Here is a 12,325-nt window from a genome sequence, read left to right as displayed (position 1 = left end):
CAAATCAATCTTCTTGTAAACCAGGCTTGCTCTCAGTTATTTTCTGGTGTTTTCCCCTCTCTTCCTTCCTCCCCTCTTACTTCCCTTCCCTCCTTTATACCCTGCTTTTAGTTATTTGTATGAATATAAGCTCTCTATATTAAAAATAAGAAAACTTTCATTCTAATCAGGTACTCCACAATTTCAGCTCTGAAATCTACATATTCTAGAATAAAATTGTGTCTTATTTTCTATGCATGATAGTCTCTGCCCCCTTGAAAGGAATATGTCAATAATTAATGCCCTCATCAAGTGAATGACTTGGTATTATTACTGACAGAATTATGAACTGAGTTCAGAATCCATTGCTTTCTGACAAGAAGCTTCCTATATTATTATCTGTTCATTTAAGCCCCTCAGCATCTTGGGAACCTTTCGTATCTCTTACAGATGGGTTATAGGAGCTGCTGCTGAAAGGATACAACACATTGAAAGATGCGACTTGCAGAGAGCAACTGTGATGAACTTCCTTAGGCTTCCCACAGGAAAGACAGAGGGGGCTGACTGTGGGAGGACCAGTTGCAAACATGGGGTTACTCCAACCCCTCACCGTGGCCTCTCCCCCTCTCCCCACACAGCGAGGCTCCTCCTGGTCTGGGAGAAACAGCCCTTTCTTATATCCCTCGTGCCCCTACGGTAGACCCATCCCCCAATGCTACATGGGAGACAAAGACACTGAGGACTTGGCTTTTACAGAGGGGGTTGAAAGGTGGTTGGAAATAATTACCAATGCTTACCATTTGAAACAGGAATCTTGTAATTATGAAACTTACCCAGAGCCTGTGACTCACACTCCAAACCTTAGCTACTCAGGAGGTTGAGATGTGAAACTCGAGACTCAGAGCCAGTCAGCCCAGAAATGTCCATGGGGTTTTCACTCCAATTAACCAGTGAACAAATCAAGTTCTCAATGAATCTGAAAGACTCTTCTCCTCAACTGAATACAAGTAGTGCATAGAAGGCATGTTTGGGAAATTAAGGAAATGTGATTAGTCTTACAGAGCAAAAGTGATCTGATAACCTAGTGCCTGTGATGTTCACTTGTGTTTCCATGTATAGCAATAAGGAAGTTATCCATGTAGTTTGGAGGCCCAGGAAGAGGCCAGGCCTTGTAATAGTGGAGGATGACACACACGAAGCCATCATCTCTTCCTCCATTTTTACCAGAGTTTCAGCTCACACCTGCAGGGGAGGTGCTCAGCCCTATGAGTCATGCTCCACCCCGTTGGACACTGATTACCTGTGACCTGCCTCATTATTCTTTCCTGTGTCACCAAGGACAGCAAGCAGGTGCCCTTCAACCAGCTGTGAGTTGAAATGGAGTCTCCCAAATTTGTATGTCCAGGTGGACAGTGAGCTACAGCTCCCCAATTTCTTCTTCCTGGATAGCTACAATCAGAGGCTTACACCCAGACACACTTTGGTAACTCTGAAGGGAAGTATTACATACAACTATAGTGCAGCCCTGGAGCAGAGAGACTGCAACCAGGACTGCCTTGGCTCAACTCTTGGTGCAGTTACATTCTGGGTTTTCTGCCCTGGGGAATGCATTCTTATCATTCTCTGTGCTAGTGACAACAACTTGAAAACCCACACTTGCCATTTACCTCCCATGACACAAGTTGTCTCTGACTACAGCAGAGGTACCGTTTTATGTTGCTTGTTTCTGAAGGTAAAAATTAGGTAACTCTAGATGTTTAAAATTTCTGAAATCATTTGCTTATTCACATCAATTTGATGTGTTTTTAAAAAGGCAGTTCTGTCATGTAAAAGTGCTCCAGTTATTACATATTCTTTGGAATGATCTTGAATCAGGTCAACCATTCAGTATTATGGCTGCTGAAGAAAAGGGGGGGTGTTATTTCTTTAATTTGAGCTCATTAGCAAACTCTGAATGGCCTCTCCACTTCTGCCTCTGGGAGGCAGCCTGTGTGTTGGGGATTTCAGGGCAACCAAGACAAGGTGATATCTCAGCCCTGTAGGAGTTTGGGGTCTAATGGAATGGATAAGATAACAGACCTGGCAGTCATACATGATAGAGCAAGATTATTTCCAGGAGGCTTGAAAGGGCAGATCATGTCCTGATTACAGTTATCTGGACAGAATTCCTGAAGGAGAAAGAGCAGTTTAACAATAGAGCGATTTTACAACAGATTTTTGGAGGCTACTGTGAATGGAGTTGTTTTCCTGATTTCCTTCTCCACGTGTGTATTGCTGGTATACAGAAAGGCTGTGGTTTTGTGGGTTAGTTTTGTGCCTAGCTCCTTTAGCTCTAGTAGCTAGGGAATGAAGTTTTGAGTCGCTTAGCTGTATAATCATGTTGTCTGCAAATAGGCATTGGTTCACATCTTCAAAACAGGTGGATATTAGAGCTTTTATGTCAACAATGAAACAGTGGGCACACCAAACTAACTTTCAGAGTTTACCTGAATTCTACATAGAGCAGGCAAAACATATGTCTAGCTACTGAATTTTTAGCTGATCTAAAAAGCAAGGCAAGGAAATACTTAGATACCAGAAATAAATGGAATGGGGGTCTGAAGGGCAAAGCCGGAACTGTGAGGGAGACTGTGGGAGCCTGGGATGTCAGACAACCCTGGGCGAGTCCCAGGGATGCACGCTGGGGATAGGAGCCCAAGAAGGGGAGCTGTGGGGCTGCAAGCCCCCCTCAGCACTCTGAGGGATGTGAGTTGAAGGAGGAGAATTCTGGGGCTGCCGGCCTCCCAGTGCTTGCCCCTCACCCTGGACTACACTGGCTGAGCTCTCACAAGCAGTTCCTGGATACTTTCTGAATGCTCTGAGGCACTGATTAACAGTGCAGATTATTACTGTGCACTGTAGGTAGGCGCTAGGATATGCCTGGTGAGTGGGCATTCAAGGTTTGGAGGATTAGAAGAAATAAGCAACTTTTCAGGAAGTGAAAAGTCCTTGTCTAAAGCCAGGGCAAACAGAATTAGCCTGAAAATAACCGAAGTGCAGACAGGACATTGAACTGCCTGAGAGTTCTACTAACAATGAAATACAACCACAAGAAATGGTAGCAGCTTTTTCCCAAACCTCAGATTTGTGGATCTGAAAGACAAGTGACCCACTGAAAATGTGCTTAGAGCAATTTCAACTGTTGTAGATCAATGTTCTCCAAGGAGAATGAGCACGTGCATGCATCAAGATAACCAGCAATATGAAAGATGAAAAACAAGAGATGAAAGAACACTGTGATTGTCTACAACAATTAGAAGACTGAAAACAGAAGCAGCTGGATGCTGGTGGCTTATGCCCATAACCCTGGCTAGGAGGGGTGAGGAGGCAGAGAGCTAGAACCAAGGTTTGAAGCCAACTTGAGCATCGAAGTCCATGAGACTCTCATCTCCAATTAACTAGCCAAAAGCCAGCAGTGGAGCTGAGTCAAGCAGCTCTACCAGCGTTTAGTGAAAAAGTTAAGGTTCATAAGCAAAGGAGGGGTAGCTGCAAATAAAGAACAGATTGAATTAGAGGAAGGCAAGATGACCAAATCTATTTGTAATTAGCATCAAAATCCAAAAAAGAAAAGAATTTAGCAAAGAGCATTTTATTTCTTCATTTCAGACGAAGCCTTGCAAAGGAAGGCCTGAGGAAAAAAAAAGGCTTACAGCTCATGTGTTCTGGGAATGAAAATCTAGAAATATTCTAGATAGAAATGTGTGTCATCCAAACATGTTTTGTGGCCTGTATTAATGCTCTGAAGTGTCTTAGGCCACTAGTAATCCCTGGGGAGGTGTTCTGTGCTGGGTGCTTTCTCTAACAAAGCCCGGAGTGGTGCCAAGAGGGCTGAGGGTCCGTAGCTGCCATTCCTGCATGGAAGGCCTGCACTGTTGGAAGACCTGTGCCTTTGACAGCTATTAGAGCCCATTTGTCCTGACTCAGGTCTGATGCTGACCCTGACAAGGCTGTCTTTCCAGGGCTGAGGGTGTGGTTTCTTCTGCACTTGTTATTATTGCAACCAAAAATATGTCTACATGTTTCTTTTCCTTTAAGGCAAGTATAACAATACTGACATGAATCTTGAGGAAGGAAAACATTTCCCAAAGATTTACATACTTTTTTTTGGACATACTGGGACTTGAACTCAGGGCCTTGAACTTGCCAGTCAGGTACTCTGCTACTGAGCCATGGTTCCACCCAGTTTAGTGCAGCTTATACTTGATTTATGAAGCAAGCTTTCTGTCCAGGCACAGGTCTGGACCACAATCCCACAGTTTCCCACAGTGGGTGGGTGTGGGTGTGGGTGGCAGCACACTCTGCCAAGTTCCTTCCTTTGAGATGCAGCCTTCATACGTTTTTTTTTCCCCCTAGACTGGTCTAGAACCAGTTAGCTAATATAAGCTGTGTATGCCATGATGACAGAGGACTTGTGCCCATCATGGCAGATGATGTGTGCTCACCACCATGCCAGCTGTTGTTCGAGCTGGGGTTTCATGTATATCTGGCTTCAAACAATGGCCCTCTGATCTCAGTCTCCAAGTACGGTGACAGGGGTGAGCTCACACGTCTCTTTTGTCACCTCAGTTCTTATCTAACCTCCCTTCCTAAAGTCTTACCCTAGCCACAGCCCATACCCAATTCTACTTTGCTCTTTTCTATATTACATAGCATGTTTTGTCCATTTTGTTCACTGTTATCTCCCCAGCCTGAACCAAAGGCTGAGTCAAGTGTGTTCAGTCTGGTAGGTCACAGAGTTAAGGGAGGCACACACTAGCCTTGGCAGCCTTGCTCCCTGGCACTGCCCATTCCCAGTACGTAGTCCAGAGCCTGAGGCAAATTCCCCATTGATCAGAAGTGGAAGCTGGGTGTCAGTGCTTTGGCCACAACCCTTGCCCCTCAGAGACTGATCTACAGACCAGGATTTGAAGTTGTCCCAAGCGGGAAAGTCCATGGGATTTTCATCTCCAATTAATGAGCAAAAACCCAAAAAAACAGGAATGGAGCTGTGCCTCAAGTGGTAGAGCATCAACTTGGAGCTGAAAAAGCTACAGGACAGGCCCTGAGTTTAATGGAGAGGGGGGGAGTGGGGGAGGAGAGAGGGGACAAGGGGGAAGCAGCAGCAGGAATGGAGCTTCAAAGTTGAAATGGTGTGGCTCCACAGAGTGTGAGGATAGTTGGGGCAGGGAAGGAAGGATGTAACCTAAACAAGTCTCGGCGTTAGCCTTCCCTCTTGAGCTGGTCACTCACCTCACAGGTATGGAAGCTCAGGAGCAGACGCTTCGCTGTTCCCCCGGTCAGCGGACTGTCCCATTTGTGAGTGCTGTCAGTTCCATGGAGAATGAGAAATAAAGTCCACACATAACCGAGGCTCTACAGTGGGGTCCACAAGTGCCACATATGAGGGCTGAGGGGAGGCAGAGCCCTGCTCCAGGCCCATGCTGGGCTGTGGCTCTGGGCATGGAGACTCGGTGTGAGACCCCCACCCACAAGAGGACATGTGCTGGCTGCCCTGGGGAGCATCTCCCACTGAGGGGAGCAGAAACTGCGGAGGGGAAGCCATCTCAAGACTTCACCTGATTTAGCATAACACAATGAACTGTATCTCAGAAGATTTTTCAAGACTAACCTGGTGGAGTGTTGAGATCACATGTTAAAAAAGATGGCCTTTAGAAAATTCCTAATTTTAATATGTGCACATTGGTTGCCATTTGTTTGTTTGTTGTTGTGCTTTTTCTGGTGTGTGTGTGTGTGTGTGTGTGTGTGTGTGTGTGTGTGTGTGTGTGTGTGTGTGTTGAGTGGGAGAATAATACTTCCAGATCTCCAACTTGCTAACTGGGTGATCTACCACTTGAGCCACTCCTCCAGCCTTGCTTTTTGGTTACTTGGAGATGGAGTCAGGCTCCTCCAGATCTCAGCCTGCTGTGTAGCTGGGATTGCACAGCTCCACTGCCATTCTCCAAAAGTTTCCCCATGGTTCCTATGGGATCACAGTTATGAAATATCAACATTCCTATTTTAGCATGTTCCTGCTATGTTTGCTCTTTATTATTTAATTGTTAAATTCCAATAAAGATGTAGAAGTTGAGGACAAAGGCTCACCTTTAACAAGTGAAGGGCCTCGTTATCTCGGTCTTTTCTTGGGGTCCATTTTTATATTCCATACTTTCCTCATCCCAGTTGTGAGACAAGTATATACAAAAAGTGACAGCCTTTTCTCAGGCTGTCAAGTTAACTCTTGATTTGTCCCTGACTGATTCATTCCACTGTGTAAAGCCAGGCTGAGAGGTGTTAATTTTTGTTCTTTTTTGCTGTTGTTATTTGTTTAAGCAAATAAAGTAACCTTTCAATCATGTCAGAGTAAACTTTTAAAATTGAGAGGTGTTTTCTTAAGCTAATATTGACTTTGTGGAAATCTTCTTGTTAATAAGTATTTACTTAAATCAGGCAGAAGATATTAAAATTAATGATAACAACTTTTATTTATTTTGATGTTACTGAGGTTTGAACTCACGCCCTCATGCTTGCTAGACACACACTCAACCCTTCTTAGATTTTACCTGTGCTTGTTCTCTAGGCCTGGGCCCCATGCCCAGGCTACTTGTCAAGATGACATCTTGGGGTTTTGCAGGGCTAGCCCTTAGCTGGGATCCTTACAAACATCGAGTAACTAGGACTTAGTTGTGAGTTACTATGCCCAGTTCAAGAACTAGTATTTTAGTACCTTTTATTTCCAGCTCACACTTTCTTTGTATTTATTCTAAGCAAAAATGGTTTTAGAATTCCTATTCCATTTAAAATCCTCAATTAGCTCATCCATTCCCCGAGCCCCGAACTGCATGCCCTGTTCAGTGCTCCCAGGATCAAGGGCTCTGAAGGAAGGCTTGCCTGCTGGGGTCTGGGTGCTGGATGCCCAGTTGTCAGGACCGGGCATCTATGCCCAGCACTGCAGGGTGGCTGCAGGGGAGGGAGCATGGGGCAGTGGCCTGCAGCTCGATGCCGAGGCCCTTCTCTTGTTTCCACCCCTCAGATCAAGGAGCACCTTGCCAAGGGGCAGCGCACACTGGCAGGTGATGGCATGTCTCAGGTCACCAAGACGCTGCTGGATCTGACCCAGAGGAAGAACTTCTATGCGGGCGACCTTCTGATGTCCGTGGAAATCCTGAGAAACGTCACCGACACGTTCAAGAGAGCCAGCTACATCCCTGCATCTGATGGCGTCCAGGTGAGGGGCCACTGACCCAGGGAAGGCTCGCAAAGGCGGGGTCTGCCATGGACCCCAGAGGATGGGGGCCAGGAGGGTTGACGGAGAGGAGGGCAGGGGTGAGGGTTGGAAAGGAAGGGAGTGGGGAAGGAGTGAGTGGCCCTTGGATGCACCCGATCTCCTATCATAATCTCACTCCTCAGATCACTCTGTACTGCCTCTCCCATCCTCTCCCCACCCTCTCCCCATCCTCTGCCCTGAGACTCAAGGAGACATGAAGTGACTGGGTATGGCGTGTCTTGAGCCCTCAGATAAAAAGCATAATAGCAAATTCAAGGTGAAATCGTGGCTGTTTCATTCCCCTTCTTAATAGCAACGCCTTACCAAGGAGACTATTAAACCATTGCATGCAGAGAAGATCTATCTGAAGAACGCTTCCCAGCATTGTTTCTTATCATGGAACACCAGGAAGCGGTGCATCACTTATTCCATAATAAAGTTTACCATTTTGCCCTGTCTTTGCCACAAACAAAAAGCCAGTTGGAAAATTAATGAAGTGTATTCAAGGCATATCCTTTTGCATATCAGTTTCCACCCCCAAGCTGGTATTGGGGTTTAAACTGAGAAACCATGTGTGCTTTTGTCATTTTGCTCCCTCAGTTGGCACTCTACCAAGTGAGCCATGCCTCCGGTGACTTTGGAGATGGAGTCTCCCTGCTTTTCCTTCCTAGCCAGCCTAGAACTGCAGTCCTCCTGATTCATCTTTGGAGTGGCTATGGGTACACTCAGGAGCCAGGGCACCCAGCTCAGGCTTCACTCCTTTCTGTTGTAGACTAAGGCACAGTCTTGCCAGAATGCTGAGCTGCTTTCCACAGGGCTTAGGTGGTTCTCTCCCTCTGTTTCCATGTAAAGTTCACTGAAGCAAAGCTTTCACAAGAACCCCCGTATTGGTCTCTGTTTCCTTTCAACCTTCTCCTCACTCAGGCTTTCTGCTTGTGCTTCACTGTGGGAATGCAGAAGAGTTTTGGCTTTTTTTCATTCACAATGGAAGGAAAGAGATAAAAAGGTTCCTGGACCACTGGCTCATTCATTAATACCCGCAGTGCCCCAACTCGCATAGAGCAACATAAATGAATAGGCATGTTCCTGGAAGGCCTCTGTTGTTGATACATTCTGTGTTCTTGTCCTCAGCATTGGTTCTTTATGTTATAATGACCAAAATACATGTGGAGGTATAAAGATGGAAAATGAACATTGTCACCCCCTCTCTCCACTTTCTCTCCCCGCCCTCGAATCCACCACCAGGTTGTAAAGCTCAGTCTCAACCTGGTATCTTGTGGGTATCACTATTGCATTGGCTCAGCCTTTGTCCTCTGTCTCACCATTTTGTTGCTACTCTTCCTGTCCCTTCATCAGATGAATGTATATACAAAGACACAAGATACCAAAATCGAAAATAGTGACGACAACGGGATAAATTAATGGGGGAAAAATGAAGTAACTGCACAGTACATTAAAATCAACAGCAAGAAAAAAATTTTGTTTCCCCATCTTGGAATTCATTCCAATTAGCATCATTTTATGTGGTCAAATGTACATAGCTATTGAGCTATTGTGATCCTCTTCTAGGAAAATCCTAGACACATACTAATTATTTCAAATGGGGGAAACCATGGAGCCTGTATTTCTTTGGATTTGTCTTACTTCACTTAATATGATATTTTTCCCTGTCTTTCCATTTTCTTACACCTGTGATGTTATTCTTTCTGATGGCAGTATATAATTCCATTGTGTGTATATATACCACATTTTCTTGATCCATTCATCTACTGAGAGGCATCTGCTTGGTTCTATACCTTAGCCATGGTAAAAAGAAAAAATGCTGCAGTGAGCATGGTTGTGCTAATAGCTTTAGTATGGCCTTGTTTCTGGACATTTGGGTAAATGTCCAGAAATGGGATTGCTGAGTTGTTTAGTCTTTTGAGGAATCACCGTACTGCTTTCCATAGTGGTTAAACAAGTTTACACTCCTACCAACAGTGTAGTAGCAATCCCTCCTGGCCGCATCCCTACCAGAATCTGTTGTTATTAGATTTCCTGATAATGGCCATTCTAACCCTGGTGAGGTGGAATCTCAATGGTTTTGTTTTTGTTTTTTTTTCTAGTCCTTGAACTCAGGTTCTGATCACTGTCCTTGGGCTTTCTCAAGGCTAGAGCTCTGCCACTTGAGCCACAGCACCATTTCTGGCTTTTTTTCTATGTATATGGTACTGAGGAACTGAATCCAGGTCTTCGTGCATGCTAGGCAAGCTTTCTACCACTAGGCTAAACTCTCAGACCTCAATGTTGTTTTAATTTGCATTTCTTTATGGTCAGAGATGTTGAGCATTTCTTCATGTTTCTGTTGGCCATTTTTTTTAATTTATTTTTTTTGCCAGTCCTGGGCTTGAGCTCAGGGCCTGAGCACTGTCCTTGGACTTTCTCAAGGCTAGATCTTTACCACTTGAGCCTCAGCACCACTTCTGGCTGTTTTTTCTATGTATGTGGTACTGAGAAATCGAACCCAGGTCTTCGTGCATGCTAGGCAAGCATTCAACCACTAGGCCAAATTCCCGGCCTCTATTGGCCATTTTTATTCCCTCTGCAGAAAAGTCTCTCTTTAAGTCTTTAGCCCACCTTTTATTGGGAAGGATGTTTCTTTGAGGATTTGTTTTTGAGAGATTCAATTTTTTGAGCTGTAGGTATATTTTAGATATGAGGCCCTTGTCTATTGTATGACTAGTGAAAATTTTCTTCCACTCTGTGAGCTTTCTGTTTATAGTGCTGGCTATGTCCTTTGCCAGATAGAGGCTCTTCAGTTTAATGCAGTTCCTTTTGTCCAACCTTTCCTTGACTTGGTGTGTCTCTGGATCTTTATTTAGGAAGTTCTGTCTTGTGTTAAGGAGTCCTAGTGTATCCCCTATTGCTTCATGTAGTATTTTCAGCATATCTGCTCTTACCTCAAGGTCTTTGATCCTTTTTGAGTTGATTCTGGTGAAGAGTTATATACAGGACCTAACTTAAGTTTTCTATATATGTATAGCCAATTCTTCCAGTATCATTTGTTGAAGAGGCTGTCCTTCCATCTGATAATTTTGGCTCCCTTATTAACGATTTGTTGCCCAGAGGACTGTAGGATAATATCTGGGACTTCAATTCTATTCCATTGGTTCTTGGGCCTGTTCTTTTGCCAGTACCAAACCATCTTTATAATAGAGTTTGAAGTTTGGTATTGCTGTTCTTTCTGCTAAGGATTATTTTTAATTTGAATTCTATTTTATCTGATATTAGGATTGCAGCTTCTGCCTGCTTATGGGGGCCATCTGCTTGATAACTTTTATTTCAGCCTTTCTTTATCAAAATGTATTTGTAGGCAAGGTGTGTCTTTTGAAGATAGCAGAAAGATGCATCTTGCTTTTTAATCTAACTAGTCAGTCTCTGTTGTTCTACTGGAGAGTTAAATCCATGAATATTGAGAATTATGATTGAGAGGTATTTTCCATTCCTGTCATGTTATCCAGCACCATAGGGGCTGTATCTTATCAGTTCTTACTGTAATCATCTGATTCTCTGTTTAGGGGCCATTTCTCTGCCTATATTGTGTTCTTGTTGGTATTCTATGTGTAGAATACCTGTGAATATTTTCTGAAATGCTGGTTTGGTGGAGATATATTGTCTCAATTTCATTTGTCCCTGAATTATGAATGAGAGCAGGTACACTACTTTAGGTCAATACTTGCTTTAGGGTATGGCATACCTCACTCCAGACTCTCCTAACTTTCATAGTTGCTTTTGAGAAATCTGTGGTCATTCTTTTTTTTAGTATTTTTATTGTGATTAATAGAAGGTTTACATTATATTCACCAGATAGAAGGTGCATAACTTCACAAACATTGATACCCTTTCTCATGACATGGTCCCCATTTCCCTCCCACCCTCCTCTCACTTATCTTGATTTCCCCCCTTCCCTATCCAATTTCAAATAACCAATTAAGCACATATAAAATATATCAGATAACAAGATAAAATATTGTAGCAATATGAGATAACCAAGGGATGGCAAAAGAGATGAACGATAACATAGTACATTAAGGACAGCAGTCACTCATTATATGGCTTTTGTTTCTATATCCTGGAGGTCCTTACATTTAGTGTCATACTATTTGGACTTATGTCTCTAGATTTTGTTCTATTGTAAATCTCTGCTAGGAGAGCCCAAGGTTTTGACAAATGAGGGAGACTATTGGGTCTTTGAATCTGGCTTACTTCATTAAAAATGATTTTTTTTCTAAGTCTTTCCATTTCCTTACAAGTGGGGCGATGTCATTCTTTCTGACAGCAGCATAGAATTCCATTGTGTATATATACTACATCTTGTTGATCCACTCATCAACTGAGGGACATCTGGGTTGGTTCCATATATTTGCTATGGTAGATAGTGCTGCAATGAACATCATTGTGTTAGTGGATTTAGTATGCCCTTCTTTCTGGACAATTGGGTAAATGCCAAGTAGTGGAATTGCTGGGTCATAGGGGAGCTCTATGTTTAGTCTTTTGAGGCACTGCCATACTGCTTTCCATAGTGGTTGAACGAGTTTGCATCCCACCAACAATGTAGTAGTGATCCCTCCTGGCCACATCCCCACCAGCATCTGTTGTTATTAGTTTTCTTGATCCTGGCCATTCTAACTAGAGTTAGGTGGAATCTTAGAGTTGTTTTGATTTGCATTTCTTTTATGACCAGAGATGTTGAGCATTTCTTCATGTGTCTATAGGCAATTTTTATTTCTTCTTCAGAGAAGACTCTCTTTAAGTTTTTGGCCCATCTTTTAATGGGATGGTTCTTCCTTTGGAGATTAGTTTGGGAGTGAATAAATTTTTTGAGTTGTTGATATATTTTAGATATGAGGCCTATGTCCGTTGTATGGTTAGTGAAGATCTTCTCCTATTCTGTAGGCTTCCTAATTAATTTAATAGCTAATTAATTAATTTAGCTATGTCCTTTGCCATACAGAAGCTCTGCAGTCTAATAAAGTCCCACTTATCCAGCCTTTCTCTGATTTGTTGTGTTTCTTGATCTTTATT

General features: G+C 43.4%; 1 protein-coding gene across 2 annotated transcripts in view; it reads left to right on the top strand.

Moving 5' to 3' along the window:
* Window positions 1–12,325, top strand: part of Adgrb3 (adhesion G protein-coupled receptor B3) — a 466,475-nt gene that overhangs the window by 203,612 nt on the left and 250,538 nt on the right. For both annotated transcript variants that reach the window (XM_090338496.1, XM_090338497.1), the window contains exon 10: window positions 7,028–7,222. In XM_090338496.1, the coding sequence (XP_090194622.1) occupies window positions 7,028–7,222 (195 nt within the window). The remainder of the gene's footprint in view (window positions 1–7,027; window positions 7,223–12,325) is intronic.

Source organism: Megascapheus bottae, chromosome 8 (assembly GCF_031878675.1).
Source record: "Megascapheus bottae isolate mThoBot1 chromosome 8, mThoBot2.hap1, whole genome shotgun sequence".
Lineage (NCBI taxonomy): Eukaryota > Metazoa > Chordata > Mammalia > Rodentia > Geomyidae > Megascapheus > Megascapheus bottae.
Note: the sequence above shows the minus strand (reverse complement) of the source record. Positions and strands in the feature narration are given on the sequence as shown.